Source organism: Peromyscus maniculatus, chromosome 9 (assembly GCF_049852395.1).
Source record: "Peromyscus maniculatus bairdii isolate BWxNUB_F1_BW_parent chromosome 9, HU_Pman_BW_mat_3.1, whole genome shotgun sequence".
NCBI lineage: Eukaryota > Metazoa > Chordata > Mammalia > Rodentia > Cricetidae > Peromyscus > Peromyscus maniculatus.
The window spans coordinates 78,125,700-78,149,199 of NC_134860.1; the positions used below are offsets into that span (position 1 = coordinate 78,125,700).

A 23,500-nucleotide genomic window follows, 5' to 3' on the forward strand; every position below is an offset into this window, starting at 1 on the left:
TTCCAATCTCACGTCCCATGGAACAGCAGTATTATTGGCTTGAGTAGATACCTGCAGGGGACTCAACAAGTGTTTTTCACTGTGGATGGTAGATAGAGGTAGCACCATCAGCCTGAGTGATGAGGCAATGTGGATGCTGAAATTGTGGATACTGGTCTGAGTGGCAAGTTTATTCAGTCCTCCGGAGTCAGGGACAGGGTGGAGCTCTGGACCAGGGGAACAGTCCAAGGGACCTTTGGGAGGTACTTAAAAGAATTAGACTGACTTTTGTTTTTCCCTTTCTCTTCTCTCTACTTTCCATTCTCCTGCTTGTATTTTTCCTGCCGACCCCTACCCCTGAGGATGTGAATCATGTACAAGGGTTTAAGACATGGTTTATCTAGAAAGTCTATAAAGCTTATGAGGTTAAGCTGTGTAAGAACCCTGCAAACCAGGTCTACCAAATGCTCCTGGGATGGGCTAAGGCAGAGTATAGACTCTGCCTGCTTTTCTTGTTGTAAACTCAATAACCTTACATAATGATCCAGGCTTTGGGGAATTAAACACAAAACCAGAAGAACCTTGACATTTATATAGCACTTTAAAATGTATATGCAACTTTCAAAATGCCATTCCACTGAGTTCTAATAATTTAGGGATTGTTATAACTACAGAGAGGCTGAATGACATGCCCAAGGCCACCAGCTCCTGAGCGACAGAACTAGGTTTTAATATAAAGGCCAATACATTTCTCCTTCTTCAGGGAGGAAAGCTGAGGTCACAAGGGTGTGTGCAGTGTTGGAGAGATGCAGAGAGCTGGAAGCTCAGGGCCAGGTCAGCTGGCTGACAGAGAAGGCATCCTAGCAGCTTTCACTAGCACGAGGAGTGACCAGTGAGTCCTGAAGACCCGGCTAGCCCACACAGAGTAGGGGACAAAGGAAGTTAGAGAAAGGCTTCCATTGGGCTTCTTTGGTTGGGTTGGGAGCAATACCCTGATCTAGAGGAATATTCAGTGGGCCATCTGGGTCCCTTGTTTGGTTGGGTTCTTTCTTTTCCTTTAGAAGCACAGAGTCCTCTGTGGACTTCTGGAGAACAAATTCTTGGTGTTGTTGAAAGAACTTGGTATAAGAACAGACAAAGCAAGGAGCAGGCCAGAGCCAACTGGCGCAGCAGGTTCTGAAGAGGAAGGCTTCAGACATCTTAGAGGGGAGTCACAGTCCCTAAAGTGAGCCCATGCTGCACACTCTCTCTGGAAGGCAGAATTCAGCAAAATGGGAGGGAATACCCAGAAGTCATTTCCAGGCAGAGGGTCAAGGGTTGCTTTTTTTTTTTCTTGGAGCCTCCAAACTGTTTCATCAACAAAGGCTACTTTGATTCCATCTCCTTCAAGGAAGTATCAACTTCAAACCAGATGTTGGCTTGAGGAAACTTGTGTGAGTTAATATTTGTCGGAAGTGGGGTGGGGGATGGGGGTCTGTATCTAAGGGCATGGCACAGGCTCAGTGGCAAGGTGTGGACAGGACTCAGGTTGCAGGTGTCCTGACCCTCCTAGGGTAGGTCACACGTTCCCTCAATGCTTCCTCTTTCTTCACATACTGGCCATGGGGAAATCCCTGCTGGGTGCTATAAGAAGCCCTGGGCTGTGGGAAGAAGCCAGAGTCTTAGGCAAGAAGGCAAGATGAGTTACAGCCTGGTCTTTCTGCTGGCCCTTTTTGCAAGGCCCTGCCTTGGCTCTGCCTCCAGGAGTTCAGAGACTATGACTTCCACTTCTTCCCCAGAGTTGGCAATAACACCCTACGTTACATCCCCAGGAGCCACGTCTTGGGCAGAAGGTGGTACTGTGTCACAGGTAAGGGAGTTGCTGAGTCTGGGTGAGCTATGTTCAATTCCCTTCCTCTTGCTTTTTGGGGACCTGAATACAATTTCATGGATGACTAGACCTGAGCACTTTAAAGGATTTATGACTCTTTCTGTTCACTGTAGATGCCTTGGAAATGAATTAAAACCTGGGTGAAGTAATTAAACTGTTAGCAGGATAGACAACATCCCAGTCTTCTAACTAATGCATTTGGGGAACGGCATGTTCTAAACAGGTTCTCAACCCAGGCTGACCAGTAGGATCAGTGGTGAGGAGAATGCTAAAAATCCAGATGCCTTGGTTCTAGCCTGCACAGGTGTTTACAACAATTAAGAAGTCCAATTGATTCTAATATGTAGTCTGGGATAGGAACTTTTGGGAAAGAGCTCCTACAAGCAGCCACTCCATCAAAGTTTATTTACCTGATTTGCTGCCCAGGGGGAGCCTTTTGAGGGTAAGCAATATACTCTGAGGGAGTGAGAGTCTCCATGCAACATCTGGAGTCCTGCCAGTTCCTCTGCACCCAGCTTATAAGGAAGATGGGTAATGAGTCTAAGGACATGGTAAGGTCAGTAAAACACTTTCTGCACTAGCATGAGAACCTGTGTCTGTATCTCCACCACCCACATAAGAAGCCAGGCAAGGCAGCACCCATCTGCAGCCCATCACTGGTTAGAGGAGGCAGGGACAGGGAGGTCCCTAGGCTTTCTTGCCAACCATTCTAGCTAATTGGTGAGCTCCAGGTTCAGCAACAGATCTTAGCTCAAGAAAAATAAGGTGGCAAGTAGTAGAGAAAGACATCTACTACCTCCCCATACACATGCACAGGCACACACTCACACAAGCACATATACATGTACACACACAGAGAGAACATGGGTTATAGGAAGAGGAATGATCAGTCTTGGGAAAATGCCATTACATGTGGAAATTTCCCAAGGGAATGCTAACTCCTTTCAATCTTTTTTTTCACATAAGGAATTGCTGGGGCTATTTCCAGTGCCAAACAACTGCAGGAGTGAAATGAACCATCAAAGGCACCGTGTACTACAGGGATGGGTCTGGAGAGGCGCCCTGTGTAGAATGCACAGGCTGCCTGATTCTTTGGCTTTCCTTAAAAAAAAAAAAAAAAAAAAAAAAAAAAGAGGCACGGAGAAGCTGCAGGATGCAGGACAGGAAATAGCTGCCCATTTTACCTCTGGGCCTTTCTGCAGAACTGTTACTCTGCAAAGCTTTCCAGGCTAGCCTTGCTGCAGTGTGACTTGTGCTGGAGGGTTCCTAACTCCATCAAAGTGCCTCCGTAAGAACTGCTAGGCATTTCATTGAGCCAGTCACATTCATGAACTTGTCTGAATGGAAGGATAAACAGGAAAAGGGGAGGGGGAGGCTTTTGTCTGAGTGTTTGTGTTAGCATCTTTAAAATGTGTAGACCGGTGAAAATGTGATCAACAAGTGGTTTGGATGGGGCCTAGAGGGCAATGACATCAACAATATTCAGCGCATGCCTAGTGAATGCCAAGACTAGGTTAATACATATACAGCTTATTTAACCCCCAAGAGTTAGGTAAAAGTCATGGTCCCATTTTAGAGATGTTAAATCTGAGGCTTGCTATGGTGAAGTCATTGGCTTAAAGTCACTATACAGAGAGAGTACATCTCCCTCATGCTTGTTTAGTTGTTTCATTCAAGTTTCAACACTTTCCAAAGGACTCTGTTGTGAAAACCCTCTCTTTGTATGCAGCTTTCTCCATTTCCGGGGTACAGACGGAAATTGCTTTAAATGAAGAAATTTCAGAGAACCACAACCATACACCAGCTCCACAGTAGTCAGAAATCCCATATTTACTCTTATCTTGGGGTACTAAACAATTTCTGGGGACAGTTAGAAGGGGTTACCTTTTTTTTTTCCCGTCAAGTGAGGTTAACAATAATAATGTATTATAAAGCTTCACTACCAATCAAAAGCCAGCATTTGACTGTAACATCTTCAGCTGAAGTCATAGAAAATAAAATATCAGCGAAGGAGCAGAGAAACTTAAAGTGCCCACTGTCAGGTAAGAAGACAAATATTTAAAAGTAACTAAGAACTAGTAGTTAAGTTATACTTAGAAGATGCATTTTCTTTCATCATTTGCTTATCTGCCTGTGGTGAAAGAGTCAGTATCACATTCCAACCCCCTTTTTATAGTGGACCAGGTATCAATTCCACTGTAAACCTAATTTTCTAGGGCTGGCTGTCAGCTTGATGAGCTTGTTGGGAAGTAGTGGAACACCCCTTTATAACTGTCATTGAGCAAGTTCCAAACGTATCATTTTCTGTACTTTTGAACTGCTGAGTACCGTTATTTTATGTCGTGAATCTTTGTGGGCACTTAGACTCGGCTGCTAATTAGAGCCAATTGCGACCTTAAATCACAAATGTGAGTTGCACCGTCGGCTGGCTGGCTCAGAACACTGTGCATGCCTCCAAAGAATTGGCCACTGCCTTTCATAGTTCTAGGGAAGGCTCCTCACGCTCACTGACAGAGTTAGAACCACAGTGGACTGCGAGCTTCTGTCATCCGGGTCTGAGGCTGTCGGAAAAGCCCCTAGGGCATTCAGAAGGAAAATGAGCCTGATTGGGCCACAACTGGTTTTAATCAGCTTCTAATTCCCGAGCCCGGGGTATTGTAGACCTTCATACATGTTAATTGAACATATACCAAGTGAGAACTTGGCAGTATAGTCACTTTTGTGGGGCACACAGGGTCCTACTTGCCCTCCACAAGGGGACTACACATCCTTCCAAAGGCCAAGGGGACAAGCACTTGTCTTTGTGTCTCATTCCCCACATTTCATTCACGTAGTTTGAGCATTCACTGCAGAGAGACTCATCACCATTAGCTTCATTGTCTTTGAATTCCAGGAGCAGAAATATCTCTAATGGGAGACACTGATCAAACTTATGGACCGTTTTGATGTCAGCTGAGCACGCTGGGCTGATGATAAGCAGGATGGAGTCCACAGCACTGGGACAGAGATGTTCAATAGAAGTCAATGGAATGGCTGTCAGCAGGGCTCATAATTATTTGCTTGTCTTTCAGGTGAACTTCAGGACTAAAAGTTGTTAGCTAGTGGTTCCTAGTTGATTGTCTAGAGACTTCTTGATGATACCTGCTGTTTCCAGAATTGACAGAGCTTCTCAGAGAACTCCAGGAATGGTCCCCCCTGTCTTGGGAAGCTAATTAACTTCCCCTTGTCAATGCAATGCAAGTTTTTTTTTCTTTGCTAGATGGTTATTACGATAAGGTGTTTCTTCAAAAGCCTGTAAAAAAACTTGGCATACCTGTGCTAGAGTCTTTCTATCTTAGATGGAGTAATAGGTCTGAGTCTCTGACAGGTCCCTGTTGTATATTGTATAGTCAGAAACCTCTCCGACAGGTGTATATTGTGCAGTCTGCAACCTCTTCAACAGGTTCCTGGTGTATATTGTCCAGTTCACAGCCTCTCTGAGAGGTCCCCGGTGTATATTGTGTAGTCTACAACCTCTCTGACAGGTCCCTGATGTATATTGTGCAGTCCACAACCTCTCCGACAGGTTCCTGGTATAAATTGTTCAGTCCTTATTCATTCTTTGCAAAGACCCTTCCCACCCCCAACTCTAACCGCTTGCTACCACGTGCAACATAAACCTGCTTGCTCCTACCCCTTACTCCCTGATCCCTAAAGATGGAGAGATCTGATTAGATAAGAAAGGACAGTGTCAAGACGTTTCCTGGCATGGAGGGCTGGGAAAATAGCACAGAGAATGAAAGTACTTGCAAACACAAGATCTTGAGTTTAGTCCCCAGAATCCCTAGTTTAAAAGCCAAGTGTGGTGGTATGGGGTTATTGTCCCAGTGCTGGGGAGATGGGATGAGAAGGATCTCTGAGGCTGACTGGCCAGCACCCTAGCCTACTTGGTGAGTCCCAGGTCAATGAGAGACTGTCTCAAGAAAAAAGGGCAAATGTTGGTTGACCAAGGAATGACACTCTGTATTGTCCTCTGGCTTACACACACACACACACACACACACACACACACACACACACACACACACACACACACACACTTCATTCTTACCATCTTAGAGAAGATTAGGTTCATTTAAAATCCACCACAGTCACCATTGTTTGCAAGAGCCTTAATTGGCCCCGAGGTCACTGCTGGGCTAAATCTCAATTACAGGAGCATCTAGGCCAGGTTTGTTCAGGGATCATGGAGATCAGTAGAGGTGGCTTGTATATGGAGTGGATACACTCAGCCACAGCCAGCTGATGTAAACTTTGAAAGATGGCTGGAGTCTCTCCAGACTCTGAAAACTGCTCTCTCCTCCTTCGCTTCACAAAGAGTCCCTTCAGGCTGACACTCCATAGGTGAGCTTTGGGCTGGTCTTCAGATGAGGCCATTAAAAGGCACAGCTAGTTGGCTGACAAGACTCACTCTGCAAGGTAATAGTAGTAATGAAAAATGTTAATTGTGCCAGGATCCCCTTGGGGTAGTTCAAAGGGGACAAAAGAAAAACAGAATCTTTCAAACCTGTCATTTTAAAATATGCAGTGGCATCGAAGCGTGAGCCTGAATATCTTAAAGAAACTTCAAATATTTTAAAATGACTTTTTTTTCTTGCAAGTGTAAGCTAGAGAACTTCCATTTGAGAAATTTGCAAGGAACCTCTAAACTCATACACTGCTCAATTTTTGAGCGAGTAGATGGTTTGTTTCCATTTGGAAAAATGTGAATTTTATAATTTCCCAGCTGAAGAGAGGATTTGAATTCTCACTGGATATCTTTGCCACGGCCCACAAACCTTCAAGATTTCTTTATTCTAATTGGGAGAAACTGGGCTGGGATTGGAGTAAAAGTGTGTGTGTGTGTGTGTGTGTGTGTGTGTGTGTGTGTGTGTGTGTGCGCGTGCGCTTGCGCTTGCGCTTGCGCATGTACTGGTAGGAGGAAAGAGAAAGTGACAGCACCCGATCACCTGTCACATGCCAGGGACTCAGAGCGCATCACCTGCTTACCTCAATCAGGGTATCTGAATTTCACAGAGGAGGAAATAGATGTAAGGGGGTGTCACATGCAGCAAATGGAAGAGCAGATGTTCAAACTTAGTCCTCTTGGCCTCTCTTCATTTTCTTTTCTTTGCAGAGAGATAGAATGATTTCTTTAGGACTCCTCAAGCATGGAGAATCTTCCTTTTGATACAAGCTGCTGACAGAGGCTTAGCCAACAGGTGGAGACGGGGTTGGCTTGTCTCTATGACACTGTTCGGTCATGTATTGGTCTGCACTTGTTTGCCTCCATCATGTTCTGCCAAACCAATTTCTGTCATTCCTGTTGCCTGAAAGGTTAATTTTCCAGCTTGTTGCTGACACTCACCTTTTATTATTTACAGTCATTTTCCAATTTCACCGGCTCTGTGGACAGTCATGGGACCTGCCAGTGCTCCGTTTCCCTGCCAGACACTGCCTTCCCCGCTGACAGGGTGGAGCGCTTAGAGTTCACAGCTCACATCCTTTCTCAGAAGTTCGAGAAAGAGTTTTCTAAGGTAAGTGTTTTCTTTTCAAACACGGTCTTGATTCACAGTCAATCTCCCCGAGCTCCTCGTAGTAGAGAAGGAAAACTCAGTAAGAGAGTGGGATCAAGGCTTAGCATACCGTGGACAAAGTCAAGGCAGGACTCTGCTCCTCACACAGTGGAGAAGTGGGAAACTCTCTGGCCCCGCAACTTTGATTGTTCTGTGGTTTCTTCTTCTCTTTACCCTTCCAGCTTTGATCTGTTTTCTCTCCCCTCTTCTTCACCCTCTTCAGTTCTGGTTTATCTTCTTTCTCTGACACCCGTTTCTTCAATTCTTACTCATTCTTGTTTCCACCGGTTTCCTATTCACTTTGCCTTAGTCCTTTTCTGGTTCATCCTTCCCAATCTTTCCTGCTCTTCCTTTCTGATTCTTTTTATTGCTGTGCTCTTGTTGGTATCCTCTCACCTTTAGATGGTCCTTTCCTCCTCCTCCTCCTCCTCCTCCTCCTTCTCCTTCTCCTCCTCCACCTCCTCCTCCCCCTCTTTCTCCTCCTTTTCCTCCTCCTTTCTTTTCTCTTTCAAATCGTCCCTTTCCCATTCTCCATTTTTCCTTCCTGTCTTTCTTCCTTCCCTGTATTTAAATCTGTATAAATCCCCCCTTTTCTCTATTCTCCCCTCCCCCTTGGTAATTATTTTTGATTGCTAGAAGAGGAACATTTCATTCCATGTGTTTCCCATGAGACCAAAATTGAAGGCTTCTTTGGGAATTTGAGTGGAGAGTAATGGGTCTCTCAGGCTTGGGGAAAATCCCAGCTAGAATCTTCTGGGCTCTGCTCTGTGTAGCCAGAGGAATTCATTCTAAAGGAGTTGTCTTTCTCTGAGCCTGCTGGAGCCTTGTGACTTGCCATTCCAATTTCAACCCCTTCCAGCTTTTTAGCCAAGCTACAAATCAATTAGAAAGGCTCTCGTTTTATGCCCAGGTGAAGTCCAGGCTAGAATATAATCACATTATGCATTATTTAATACAACCACATTAATTTACAAGGAGTTCTGGCTTTACTGCAGCCTTCCAAAGTTTTCCTGAGCAATTTAAGTGCAGCCCCCTCAACATCCAATATCATTATCCTTTAAGACAAAAAATTACGGTGGGCCTGAGACCCTGCTTTCAGCCTGAATTGGTAGATAAATATTCGAAGTTAAAATGAGTGTCCAGGAAAAATGGGTTTGACTACTCCAGGAACCTACCTTCTTAAGAAATAAAACGTCCTTGAATTAATCAGCAGAAAAGGCATAGCACTAAATTATAAATTCCAACCATTAATATTCATAGCCTTATTCCAGCATAATCAAGTAGAGATAAGAAGTTATGCATAAAAACATGACAAGTAGAGGAAAACCCTAGGTAGAGGTCTTTTTCAGTGGGAGCCATTTGCTTTGAGACAGTGGAGGCCACTGATATGCATGTCATCCTTGTTGGCAGGCGTATGAAGGGCAGTTTGAAACCTCAAACTGTCCCGGAGAGAGAAAGTGGCCAGCCACGAGTGTGAGTGTGGGGCATTTCATTCCAATGCTCCAAGCAGAGGTGGGACAGGAGACATCAGATGGCTAGGAATTGGTGGAGAGAGGGCAGAATAGGCAGGAAAACTTTCAGTTCTGAAGGTGACAGTAGTTTGCCCCCCGCCCCCCAAAAAAAAACAACACAAAAATGGAGGCCTAACAGGGGTTTGCCATCAGCTGAGGTTCGAATGGCTGATTTGTTGTGGTAGATGTCACCAGTGCTAACAGTAGCAGCCTTCATTTGTATCTGTCCAAATGCTTCCTGTTCTTTCAAGCCTGCATTTAAAGGAGGTAGGCTGCATCTCCTCACTCCCACTTTAATGCTAGAAAACTCAAGGTTCACACAGGTAAAGGGAGTTTCCTGAGGTCAGTCTTCTCTTGGCTGCTATGGTAAGGTCAGGGATTTGAGTCTTCAGAATCAAGCCCGATCTGTTTCTGCTGTCCAGATCTGAGAAGACTCAAGATATGGAGCAGGTCAGGTATGCCTTCAAATCCCAAGTTATCTCTTTAGTGGAAGGCTTCTGGATTTCTGGGTGAATTATTATAGCTGTCCCCAGGCTGTCTTAGAAATCACCATTTATCTAGGGACCTAGGGGGACGCCCATTCTGAGCCGGTAAAAGGCTTGAGACTGCCTTCCATTAATTCATCATCTGTCAGTACACAGGAAAGTCAAGAAACTGCCTCTGCAGAAAATGCTGAAAGCCTTTTAGACTTTTCTGTTGCTTATGACACATCCTGGGTGATCATTCTTAGGAAGAAGATGCCACAATGCCACAAATGGCACCTCAGGGTTTTTGTTTGTTTGTTTGTTTGTTTTTGCTTTTCTTTCTCTCGAGGTTTCTGGTCTTTGGGACAAGTTATTTAATATGACACATTTGCTAATAGATGCTCATGCATGAGAAGGTTGAGGCATCCTGGGAGATATTTGAGCAACCCATAAACAAACAACATTGATTGGGCAATGCTTTGTGCAGTGGAATAAAAGTAAATTGAAAGGTCAGATTGAAAAACACTGAAACAACCATTTCTCTATTAATATGTAGAATTCATAGAGCATCCATTAGCAAGGCCCTTAATGTGCATCATCTCTAGTATCTGCAATAATCATGCAAGCTTGGTGTCTTTATCCGTGGTTTGGCAAGTATAGTAAAGCTTAGAGAAATTAAGGGATTTGCCCACTGGGTACTGAAGTTACATTTGATCTCAGGCAGTTCTTATACCAAACACTGCATGTTTTGATGATATTTTCAGGGTCAATTAACCTAATTGCATTAGCTTTTAAGGGTATATTGAAAATAACAGTATGTTTCAAAGTCCATTTACTTATTTCAAGTACTCTGGCTGTAGTTATGATCTTGGGTTTTGAGGAGCTGATAGAACTATGAACAGACTAATTATTTAGCTGAATAGCTGGACACATTACCTCCCTTTATGACAAGACCACTTTTATTGTAAGAAACAACAGCAGCCACCCAAAACCAAATTCCAAACAAACTTTGATTTTTTTTTTAAATCCATGACATGGTTAAGTGCATACCAGATAAAATAAAGTGGGAGCTGTAAATGCCAGCCTGGTGATTTGAAGGCAAGCATTGTGAGTGTTCTTAGGCTCACATTTGCTGTAGTGAGGAAATTGGGGCAAAGATGTTGTTTCAGCTGCGTGGCCTCTCCATCTTAGGCCCATCTTCTTGCTAGCATGTTTTTACAGCATCCCTGGCCTCTAAATGCAAGTGGCACATACCCAGTCCTCAGTTGTGGCAACCAAAATGTCTCTAGACATTACTGAGTATCCCCTGGAGACAAGCTCCCTGCTTGGGCCTTTTCCCTCTGTTTAGAACAAGCATTCTAAATCCAGGAGGGAAAATGTGCTAAAGGTACTCAGTGCCAGTGGTGTGGGCCTGGGCTCATCTCTGGGTGTGCGACTCTGCCATCACTGAGCTGAAACTACCGAGGACAAGCCCTGAGGATCTCAGGGCTGTCTGTGATATCTCTGTGCACAAAGTCTCTGCAACTGTAAACTTCACCTGTGAAGCCTTTCTGGCCCATTTTCAAATTTTCTGCTGCACACTGTAACTATGGACAATTTCAGTTTTTTTTTTTTGAATACCACCTAGCCTTCTTCTAAATGTCAGCAGAAAGGATCACCCTTCAAAATTCTGTGCCAGATTTAGGGAGACCTTTTGTTTTGCAACTGCACTTGGGGCAGACCCAGCACAAATTCTCACAGGTCACAAACTCTAGGCCATGCGTGGGTTTTCTGTGAGAATCGGCATGGGGAACCTCATTTTATTTAGCAGAGATGACAGCTGCATCACTCATTAGCACAGAACGGTAGCTAGAATGTGCCACCAAAGGGTTCCAGGAAAGCTGAGGGTGTTTCATTTGTTCCAAGAGCTGGCAAGGCCAAATGCCAACAAGCACACTCATTTCTCAAACTTCTATTTCTGCAATGGATTGGTGCATCATTACTATGTTTTCACCACAGGCAAGGCTTTATGGCCAATTTTTAAAAAAGAAATTGGAACCTGAACACCTTATGTTCTCTGTTCATTTTTTGAGGGGTGGGGGCTTGTTATATGTGCCTCCCACACTCTTTTTTTTAAATCTGTATCCACCAAAACATCACAATCCCTACCAGCCTCCAAGCGGTGGGGCATCTGATGGCAATGAACATCACTTGCCTGAGGAGATATGGTAATGGAGCCAAGGGCTGCAGTTCCAATGTTCATTAGAATCCTCTTCTCCTGAAGCCCTAGTTCTGCAGGTCTGTGGCCCATGAGTCTGTTCTAATTTGCATGGTGGGGTTAAGTAGAAGGGCTACAGTGACAGGAGTTAGGACAGCCTTTGTCATCAGAGAGACCACAGGTCAACATCTGTCTGAATTCATCCAGGAACTTGACAGTTAGTGCAGTTTGGGGAGAAGCATTACTTATGCTTGCATTTAAGAAAGAAACTGAAAGCAGCAACTTTTTAATGAGCAGGTCTTTGAAAAAGCCATGACATTTCTTTTAGAGATCAGATACAAAAACGTGTCACCGACTGTTTATTGAAATATTCTTTCGGAGATTCCAATTATATACCCAACCACCAAGGGAATTTTGGGAAGTATTTTAACTTAATGATCAGACATTCAAATATATGCAACAAATGTGCAATTTAAAGGTCTGATTGCAATAATCAGTTCTTGGAATAAATGTGAGCTCACTTAATGAAATGTGCACTTTACAGTTGTGCCTGTACTCACATATTGTATAGGAACTGGGGTCCTTATGCCTCTTTGTAAAGGGCAGAGGGGCTCAGAATGCTCAGCACATGATTCACATGGAGAGGATTCTACTCAACGCATTTCTCCTCTTCTAGAAAATACTGAGACTTCGAGAGAGTGATGGCTGTAAACAAAAGGATGGTGGAGACAGCCATTTGTCCCCAGAGAACATTTAATAATGTCTTGAGACATTTTTGGTTGTCATAACTTGGAGCAACTGAATATCCTACAATTCACTGTGTACCCCCCACACAAGGAGACTTGCTTAAACTGTCAATAGTACTGAGGCTGAGAAACTCTGATTTAGAGCAAACGATCTGAGAAGAGAAATGATCTCAAGCGGTTCAGTCCAGTGAGCTAGCTATCCTCAGACTTTAAGATGGACATTATTATATACATACAGGTTATTTTCAGTGTAGGCAAGTGTGGCCCCCAGCCACGGTAATATGCTATTTTTAGTTGGCATTTGGATGAAAAAGGTAGCTATATTTTGAATCACTCCTTTGCAGTGATTCACCAGGATCAAATAATCTTCAAGTGTTTTGTAGTATAGGAAGTCTATTTGATATCACTCTGTGAGTTGACATAAGCCTTTTGCTTCTCCTCCAGGTGAAGGAGTATGTCCAGCTAATCAGTGTGTATGAGAAGAAACTCCTGAACTTGACTGTCCGAGTAGAGGTCATGGAGAAGGACAGTATTTCTTACACAGAACTAGACTTTGAGCTGATCAAACTGGAAGTGAAGGAGATGCATAAACTGGTCATACAGCTGAAGGAGAATTTTGTTGGAAGCACAGAAATTATTGACATGCTGGAAGTGGAGGTAAGGAATGATTCATGTTTTAGTAAATCAGTAATGCATTTCATTCAGTGACTGACTGAAGAAGTACTATGACCTGGATGGGATACTCTTTCCTCAACCCTAATTCTGCTACTGTCTCAGGACCATAAGGCACATCTGTGTTCTGTTTTGGATGAATGCTTATACATGTATAATAAGTTAAGTGTATTAGGAACATGTTGACTGAGAAGCAGATTTTGGACACTAAGAATTCTGCCCTAGAACTAAATGTCCTTTCTGTTCTTTAGAAAGTGATGATGTATATCTGAATTGGCCATGTTAAACCAGGTACCTTCTCTGTCTTGGATTTATCCTCATGAGACTAGAAATCTAATTTACCTGATTGTGGATAACTTCCCTTTGTGAATTATCTCTTACTTCTCTTAGAATTATTCTCCATGTACTTAAATTGCTTGTGTATCAGGCCTCATATGGATCTGGTTGGAATTGTTTTGTGCAAGATGCTAGATATGAATCAATTTTTAGTCTTCCACATGCAGTTATACAGTTGGACCAGCACAATTTGTTGAAGATGTTCTTTTCTTCAGTGTGCATTTTCTGCCTTTTTTTTTTTTTGTCAAAAATCACTTGTCCATAGTTGTGTGGAGTTACGGTTGGTCTTCAATTCTATTACATTGATCAATATGTCTGTTTTTATGCCAATGCCATACTGTTTTTTTTTTTTTAAATTACTATAGTCCTGCAGCACAGCCTGTAGCACAGTTGAAATCTGGGATGGTGATATGTCCAACATAGCAATAAAACAACTCCTGATGACATATTGCTACACCCCAAAATCAATGTGTTACTCAACACTCAGCAGAAGCTTCTTCTCAAAATAGATGGGATTAACATAGAGATGGACAGCTGGAGAATGTGGAGAAACTGAAAATTTTGGGGGGTGCTCAGGTCTGAATGGGATGTGTTCATCCCACCACTGCCCCCATGTCATGCTCAGGGATCTATGGAGAAAGAGGGGGTGGACGATTGTAAGGAAATAGAATTTTCCAGATACAACAGGGCGCACACACATAGGAGCTCACAGAGACTGGCAGGATGCATAAGACCTGTGCAATCTAAAGCCATTTAAAAATCTGAGCATGAAGGAGGGGGAGTGGGCACCAAGTCCCACCTCTAGCCAAGAAGCTGTTTGTAAATGATAGCTGCCGGGAGGGGGAAAATTAGTTTTCTTTAATTGAACGACACTGGGTACATCAATCACACTCCGGAGCAGTCCCATGCTCAGGAGTAGATGACCAACACAAATTGGACTCCATGTTTTCAGTTTCTTTTGTTTTTGTCCTTTAAAGAGAGAGAAAGAGCATGAAGTTGAATGAGCAGGGAGGGGGAAGATCTGATCTGAGTAGGAAAGGATATGATAAAAATATACTGTGCAAAATTCTCAAAGAATAAATTGAAAAAATAAAAACACGCATGAATTAAGCAAAAAAAATTAGATTTCTTGTAAATATGTTTTAGCAAAGTTTTTAAAGATCTATGGATAAGATTACCATATTAATGTTATGGTTGGGTAATTTATATCACCCAGAATTTACCAGCACAGTCATGACATGGGCTATAATTGAGAATTCTAGTTACATATTTTAGAATTTATACTTTCTCTAGCGCTCACCATTCATTAGAAACTTAATTATAATACAACATGAGTAAACACGAGTTTATAGGGGAAGGTTATTAGAAATGAACTTTAATGGACATTTGTGAATGCCTAGAGTGAGCCTGTGCTGTATTATTAAAGCTGTTAAAATCTTTGCCATTTTCTTCTTGTCACACACATTGCCTGCAATGTGACAGGCATTCAGTCTAAACCATAAAATGTATTCTTCCAAATGAAACCATTCAGAAGGATCTCTGGTGTATTCTGCAGCAATGTCTCACTAAATGACAAATTCAGCCCCAGAATGTTTATGAAAGAAATTGCACAATAATATAAAGTCACTCTGAATTTTTTATTTCCTTAGATAAGGAATATGACTCTCCTGGTAGAGAAGTTAGAGACGCTAGACCAAAACAATGTCCTTAGCATTCGCCGGCAAATCTTGGCTCTGAAGACCAAGCTGAAAGAATGTGAAGCCTCTAAAAGTGAGCTTGTGCCTGCCACGCCCCCTCCTCCTGCTCCTGGTAAGCCTGCTCTATATGTTTTTACCACTTTGAGTGAGACCCCAGAATGAGCCTTGAGTTGGGTGGGGAAAAGACCTGAGATTGTAGTGGTGGAGAAATCATGGCATTTGTGTGATTCTGAGTTTATTATTCCACATTTTAAATCTTCCCACCTTCAACTAGTTTTATTATCCTATGCTGGGGGTTCACAGAAGAAAAGCACAGTGAATTTTTCTAAAACAAAATCCACTAGTTACACACATTCCTTTTGCATTTCCCTAGCAGGAAAAACCTGTCTGGAGGAGAAAAGAGCTATGGGACCAGGGATGGTAGAGCATATAGGGTCTTAATGTGGCATTGCCTTCTGGTAGATGGAAAGGGCTGATTGGCTCATTTATACTGCAGGCTGGGTGTGCGCCTTTGTTTTTCTGCCATTCCTTTTCTCTGCCCTCTCTTTCACACTCCTCTGCACTTCACCTTTATTCCTCCCTGAAGGGCATGCTGGGTGCCTGCTGCAATCTGAGTCCTAGGACTCACTGAGAATTAAAAGGGTGGGTGGCATCATGAGCCATGGACCTGCCTTGCTACCCATCCAGCAGGACAGGACAGCATCTCACTCTCCCCCAGGTTGACTACAGAACAGTGTGTGTTGGGGGAAGGAGAAGCAGGTACTTGAATGCATCTGTGAATAGAGACAGTGGAGTGGTGGCTTGGAGAGAACAGCTTTGGAATCCCTGACTTTGCCAGCTATGTAGCGGCAGAGAAAAGATCCTTCATCTTATTTATAAAATGGGAGAATAATTGGCCTCACCTTATAGGGTTGCTATGGGGATTAATGAGGCAGTGCTTGGGAAGCTCAGGGCTCTGTAATCAGCACCCATACACCGGCAATGGATATTATTAGTAATCATGATAATTGAAGTGAAAGCCTGGCTGTGAACAGAGATAGGGCTAAATCCTGCTGCACTGAAGTACCTCCCTCCGGCCTCTCAGTCACAGAATTCAGCCCCATCCTTTAGAGATTCTACAGCAAAGGAACTTCTCTCGTGGTCTTGAGCATCTCAGCTTGAATGGGAACTATTGCTTCTCATCAAATTGTGAAGGCTTCCCCCCCCCCTTTTTTTTTGTTACAAATTCCAGTTCTCACCAGTCTTTTCCTTTGGGTGGGTATGTTTCTGGATGTTGCTAATGTACCTACCTGCGTTCTTTAAGGCTTCAATGGGCTAGGACTGTAGTAATAAGCCTCTTGGTCTTGTTCAGGGGATGTGTCTCTCCAGTTGCAGTCAGAGGTCTGTTTTAATATGACTTACAAAGGGTGTTTAGGGCAAGGGTCATGGTCTGTCTTTAGAGACAGACTAAAGCGGAATTGGTCTGGGTTGGTGTTATAATCATGCCAAAGTGGGAGCTCGTTCTGATGGACCATGGCAGCTCTTTGAGGCAAGAGCCAGAGCAGTGGTACAGGGCTGACAAGAACGATCAAGCAGCCCCAGCAAATAGATTTTCCTGGCACAGGTTTTTATTCACCAACTGGAAATTGAGCACATTTTAAAGCAGGAAGGAACATTCAGGGCCATCTAACTTAGTTCTGTAATATTTCAGTGGATGGGCTCGAGTCTGAAGAATGTTGCTTTTCTTGAAGGCACACTGGCACTCAGTGACAGAGTTTATGTTGTAATATGTCTGCGGTCTCTGGCCATCTCAGGGCTCCCTAATAACCTGAGTGTCAGGTGGCAGTCACCCAAGGGTGATGGCAGGGGAGGAAAATCCACCGCTTAGTATTTAGGGAAGAAAGCAAGCGAGTCTTCTGAGTTATTTTCCTTAGAAATATTTGCAAAACTTTCCCTTAGGCCCTCACACTTAGACTTCTGTGAACTATCTCAGCCCAGCTGTGTGGCTTAAGCAAACTGAACCCAGACTTCCACTCACTTTCTCACAACCTTGGCTGCATCTGGATCCCTGCCAAACCACTTGGCCCTCCTCCAGCTTTGCTCATATTATATTTATGATGTTTATATTAAACTGATTTTTGTCATGTTTTTAAATCAATTTCTTTCACTTGCTCTTTTTATGTTTGGATTGGTTGATAATGCAGAATTGGAAAATCCCCAGGCACCACAAAGTTGTGAGCCTGTGGAGACTTTAATTAAAGTTCCTCACTATTATGGGACATTCGAATCTGGCCTATCTGCCTTTTCTCACTGCAGAGTTGCACAGAACCAAAAAAAGACCGTACATGAGTCTCAGCTCTAAAAGAATTCTGCACTCTCTGGGTTCCGCCCTTGTAGCTGCACTCAGCTAACCTAGTGGTCAGCTGGAACTTAGACCCAGTATATTTTTTTTAATAAAATGCAATATAATATATGTGTGTGTGCATAAATGTGTGCCTATACGCATTGCTGCAAAAAACCCTTTCCTGCTTTATTTTACAGAGCTTTCCAACTTAAAATAATTGATCTTCTGTTTATTAATTCCCCTTCCTCAAAAAATTGACTTCAGTCTATTTTTTTTTCTCTGAATCTATATGGCAGCAGCATATTGGAAAAAAAAACATGATGAGAATTCCCAGGGGTCACTGTTCTGCTTGAGGATGTTAGGTTCTGTAGGTACCTAGAAGGTAAATGGTTGGTGATTGAGTGAGACGTAAAAGACATGGGGGCGGGACATGCCACAATCCTAAGCTTAGAGATGCACAGAGTGTTGAGAGTACAGCCAATGATTCAGAATCAACTTATCAATTTTCTTATAATTACAACCATGTTACTTGCTAATTCTTTGGTTGTTTTGTATTTTCTGGAGACAGGATTTCACTCCACAGTACAGGGTGGCCTGACTTTCATGCCAAGCCTATATCCTAAGGCTTCCAAGTAGTGAGCTAAAAAGTATGAACCACTACAACCTGGCTTAATTGCCTAATTCTTACAAGTTAATCATATTTTCTCCAGTCTTAGTACATAGACAGCTTAGTTGTCCAGGTGAGAATCTGCACTGACAGACCCATAATTAAGCATTCTCTGTAGGCATACAGTGTTTGGCTTTAAAAATCCACTCTATTAGTTTAAAAAGTTTACATAGCCACGTTTCAAGGACTATGAGAATACCAGGGAATAAGCTAATATATTGCATGATGAAGAAAGTACCTTTGCATAGAGAATTCCTTGCTCCACATTCTGTAAAGTAAATAAATCAAATGTATAGCATGGATTTCTAGTATTTTGTAAAGGAGGGTTGGGTTTAATGATTTGCTTAGTCTGTAGCAGGAATCTTAAAAGTTCTTATTAACAAAATCAAACCCGAGGCCAGTTATTGGGGTCCATGCTGGTAGATCAGAGAGACAGAACAAGCCACAGCTATCTCACCTTGCCAGTTCCTCAGCTGGTCCTGTTTCCTCAGACTGGAAGCTTCTATGTCCTCATCCCAATGGCTCTCAGCTGATTGCTGCTAGAAGCCTGAATGCTTAACCAGTCACATGCTTAACCAGGCCAAAATGCTCAACCAGCCAAAAGCCTCTAGTTTCTGGTCCTCAGGCCTTATATATCTTTTTGCTTTCTACCACCACTCCCTGGGATTAAAGGCTGGCTTTCTGGGATTAAAGGCGTGTCACCATGCTTGGCTATTTCCAATGTGGCCTTGAACTCACAGAGATCCAGAGGGATTTCTATCTCTGGAATGCTAGGATTAAAGGTGTGAGTGCCACCATTTTCTAGCTTTTGTATCTAGTGGCTGTCTGTTCTCTGACCCCAGGTAAATTTATTAGAATACACAATACCACCACATTAGTCTTTTATTCCTTTATTCCCTTGTGTGGTCAGTCCTCTGCTAGATTGCTAGAGACTACCAGAACAGGTGAAGAAATACCCAGAAGCCACTATCCAGGAAACAGCCATGTAAACCAGAACCTATATGATGTGTTTATAATGATGGTGGTTACTAGCAATTGAGTTTTATTTACAAGCCTTATTTCTAATCAACAGTCCTGTGGGGGTAGACATTGATTATTTAACATAAGGAAACAGGGTCTGATATGGTTAAGCAACTTGCTCTGTGATATACAATAACTGAAGAGTAGAGTCAGGATTAGGACTAGAGCCTGTCTGAGAACACTTTCTCTGTGCCAGGCTTTTGTGTGTCTACAGCTGCTCTAGCAAAGGGGGTGTTCCTGTGATTTCTTGAATGACAAGACAGTTCCAACAAAGCACACAACTGATTCGATCTCAGTTATTTTTGCTTCCTTGCTTATAGAGTTGCTGGAAGGACACTCTAGTTCCTGAAAATCTGATGCTTTGTTCTCTTCCACCAGCACATGTAAAATGATTCACTAGCCCTTGGCAGTTCTTGGATGGTGGGCTGGACAATTGGTTGTTGCCAAAGAGTCCAGGTGAAGTTGGGATGGGAGATGGGTAAGAAAGAGAATGGAGGGGCTGCAGAAATGGCTTAGGTCTTAAGAGCACTGGCTGTTTCTCCAGAGGTCCTGAGTTCAATCCCCAGCAACCATAGGGTGGTTCACAACCATTTGTAATGAAATCTGGTGCCCTTATCTAGCCTGCAGGGATACATGCAAGCAGAACACTGTATAAATAATAAATAAATAAATAAATCTTTTTTTGGGGGGGATATATCTAAGACCTTGACATGAAGGCAGGGGCTAGGAAGGGTGTGAAACAAAGATGGGTGGGTGAAAGATCTCTGTAAAAGGGATGGGAGGAGAGGGGCACTCTGCTGAGCAGGGGGTGTGGAGATGGCTATCGGTTTGGGTAGTTTTGTTGTAGGTTTGCTTTTAGCCATTGGGGAAGCCCACCACCCCACCACAGCCCTTTCCCTGACTTGCCACTGCTGTACTGTAGCCATGGCCTGCAGGACTGACAATGGTTTTTTATTTTTTGGTCCCTATTTCTACTTCCTTTTGACCAGCTCCAGAGCACTAAATATATCCAAAGGTGGTAGAAGATAAAAAGGAAAGGAACAAAATGGATAAGAGATTATTTAGAAAGGATTGGGAGATAAGAAAAGAAATTAGAGTATCATTCAATTTTAATACTTATAATAGGCACAGTTTAAATTTCTGGCCAACATAAGAAATGATAACCTTCATTATTATCAGTGGGAATGCTATTAGTACTATATTTGATATGCTATCATTGTTTTAATGATGGGACCATTGCTGCAATGCTAGCAGTATCAATTATGTATTTTGGTTTCTTCATGTCTAAAGAGTTCACTTTGGAGACAGAACAATCTGTCTTTAACCCCCTGATAATGTGAGGATAAGTTATATGCATCATGAACTTTTCTGAAACACTGTGTTACTGTTTGGTTTGGGATATTTTCTTTCCAGGAAAGTCAGGTTCAATGAAGCAAGCAACCCTTAAGCCTTCCAACCTGAAAGAAGAGAAGTGACTTTCATTTCCTCACAGTGAAATGTAGTTGCATAAATAAGCTCTCTGCTAGGTATTTTAACCAGAAAATCCAGTTTTAGCATATGGAAACTGGAACAGTTTTTGTTATCATTAAACTGAACACATTGCTAACTTTATTTTAATAATTCATGCATTGTTTCATAAACAAAGGCAAACAAGCATTCATCTGAGAGATCACTTTTAGGGGAAGAAATAATAATTTATAATTTTATTTATTATTTCTTTAGCACAGAGCAGTCTCTTGGCTGAACACACGTTGCTTTTTTATTTATGAAACGGTGCATGCATTATTAAAATAAACCTGTGACTGTGTTCTGTTTAATGATATGCAAAATTATTTGAGGTTGGGTACAGTGTGGTTTTATTTCTCTACCTGTTGTATGGTTGGCTGACTTTCCCACCAACTGTGGATTTATGAGAGCATTTAAGGAGCACGTATTTAATTCTGGGAATGAAAACTCCCAGCAGATTGGAAAAATAAAAGCAGGATTTCTAGTAATGGTTTCACCTCCCAGCAGTCCTAAGAAAGGAGGGGAGAGAGCAAAGCATTTAGCAAGGAGGGGACCCAGGCAGTTACTTGGCTCCCCTTACTGCCCAGAGCTAATCTCAGGCAGTTCTGTGGAGCTCGGCTTTCAGCTCCAGTTCACGTCTCTGCCCTCCATGGCTCCTTGATTCCTTCCAGGCACATAGAGCCAGAGATAATGTTCATGTTCTGCTCCTCCCTCCCTCCCTCCCTCCCTCCCTCCCTCCCTCCCTCCCTCCCTCCCTCCCTCCCTCCCTCCCTCCCTCCCTCTGTTCCTTCCTCCCTCCCTCTTTCCTTCCCCCTCCATGATCCAAGTAACAAACAAGGAAAAATAACCTCAAATGTATTTGAAGTTGGATTTTTGTTACCCAATAAAGTATCTTACTATTTTTTTAAAGAAGAATATTTGTTGTAACACCAGAGAATATATATTCAGTTCTTTGCATAGATGTTATAAAAACGCTGGAGGAATTTTATTTCTTTTTCCTTATAACACACAAATCCTTTTGGTTGGCAGGCCTTTCAGAGGGTATACAAATCAAATGGCCAGTTGCCCAGCCTGAGTCATTTATCCATGGGTTACATGGAATGAGGAGTCAATGGATCAGTACATCTGGTCCCACTTGATTGTACACATTTTGACAATGAATATGTCAGAATGGGAAGGATAAAATACTTGCTTGCCATTCTATGGTGCAGTAGGATATGGATTATGAAGAACAGGACTCATCTCAAAGCTCTGAGGCAAGATGGTCACCAAGTGATTTATGTGAAGGGGTGTGCTCTGGGCACAGATTAGGCAAGTCCATGGCAAAATGACTTTGTAGTTCCTCAAGGCTGAGAAGCTTGAGAATCCTACTATTAAAGGACTAATTGCCTTGATCTATAAAATTTTGGATTTATAACTTTCTTTTCTGAGATTAGCTCAGAGCAACATTGGTACCTGCTATGGATATACACTTGGGGTCCCAGAGAAAGCAAGGACACTCCCCCAGGGTCTATCTTTCATTAATCACGGTTTTTCCTAGGGCTGACCCTGGTGAGTAACACATTTGGCTTTATAAGAAAAGGACATGTTTCTAGCATGGCATTGTTTTCCCAATTTTGCTACAAAAATTAAGATACTTGCAAAATACTTTCTGGGAGAAGAAGATATATGAAATATCAGCTCTCCCCCTTTCTCTCCGGGGTCTCAAATTTTACAATATGACTTTATGTCATATATATTACATCCATTTTCTAGTTGGAAAAACCTACTGATGGAAACATGAGGCAGTTCTCTGGATCTGGCAGTGGGCTCACACTGAGACAGAAACAAAGGGTGGCTCTTCCCTAGAGCTGCCATTGTGATTGAACCGTGCTGGGGAAAATGTTGAGGGTTAGCTTTGGTTCTCAGGATATTAAATTGTTTAAGCATACATTTTCTTTAAGGATGTCTTCTTTTTTTCTTCTTTTACAGGAAGCTGTAGTCATGGTGGTGTGGTGAATATCAGCGCTCCCTCTGTGGTTCAGCTCAACTGGCAAGGTTTTAGTTTTAAATATGGTGCCTGGGGTCGAGATTACTCTCCTCAGCAGCCAGAGAGAACCCTGTACTGGGTGGCACCTCTGAATACAGATGGGAGGTATCTAGAATATTACCGACTTTATAACTCACTGGATAATCTGTTAATCTATTCACACTCCCAATCGTATCGGATTGTCTATGGCCAGGGGAGTGGTATAGTAGCGTACAACAACCACCTGTATATGAATTGGTACAACGGGAGGAACATTGCCAAAATTAACCTGACCACCAATGGAGTTACCGTGAATCGGCCCCTCCCTATGGCTGCCTATAATAACCGCTTCTCATATGCCAATGTGAACTGGCAAGACATCGACTTAGCTGTGGATGAGCAAGCGCTGTGGGTGATTTATGCAACTGAGGAAAGCACTGGCAACATAGTGATCAGTAAACTCAATGATACCTCTCTTGAGGTGCTAAGCACATGGGTTACCAAGCAGTACAAACCATCTGTTTCTAATGCCTTCATGGTATGTGGAGTTCTTTATGCCACTCGCACTTTGAACACCAGAACAGAGGAGATATTTTACTACTATGACACAAACACAGGGAGGGAAGGCCATCTAGCCATCCCAATGAGGAAGATGCAGGAAAGAATTCAGAGCATCAATTATCATCCCTTCGACCAAAAACTTTATGTCTACAATGACGGTTATCTTCTAAATTATGACCTTGTCTTCTTACAGGAGCCCAGGCAACCTGTCTAGGTGTTAGGGTGGAGGAGAAATAGAAGTGGGTTGAAAACAGCCTTCTCCACATGCTTAGACATCTGCAGGGAAATCCAGGAGTGTGTTTCTTTAGGAGCGATGTGTAGTAGAGATACAGTTCTATCACAATAGAGA

The 23,500-nt window shown here is 42.8% G+C and overlaps 1 protein-coding gene across 1 annotated transcript; it reads left to right on the forward strand.

Moving 5' to 3' along the window:
* Positions 1-1,523: 1,523 nt before the first annotated feature.
* On the forward strand, positions 1,524-23,500 carry Olfm4 (olfactomedin 4). The gene is made up of 5 exons (XM_006989539.4): positions 1,524-1,828; positions 7,252-7,404; positions 12,806-13,018; positions 15,019-15,178; positions 22,554-23,500. Exons 1-5 carry the CDS (start codon positions 1,553-1,555, stop codon positions 23,363-23,365), a joined length of 1,614 nt encoding a protein of 537 aa, XP_006989601.3. The 5' UTR covers positions 1,524-1,552; the 3' UTR covers positions 23,366-23,500.

Excerpts from the sequence above, each read along its gene's own strand:
- Olfm4 (XM_006989539.4), top strand. The coding sequence starts at position 1,553 with ATGCTTCCTCTTTCTTCACATACTGGCCATGGGGAAATCCCTGCTGGG. Across the intron at positions 7,405-12,805 it reads TCGAGAAAGAGTTTTCTAAG|GTGAAGGAGTATGTCCAGCT; the intron begins GTAAGTGTTTTC and ends CTTCTCCTCCAG. Across the intron at positions 13,019-15,018 it reads TTGACATGCTGGAAGTGGAG|ATAAGGAATATGACTCTCCT; the intron begins GTAAGGAATGAT and ends TTATTTCCTTAG.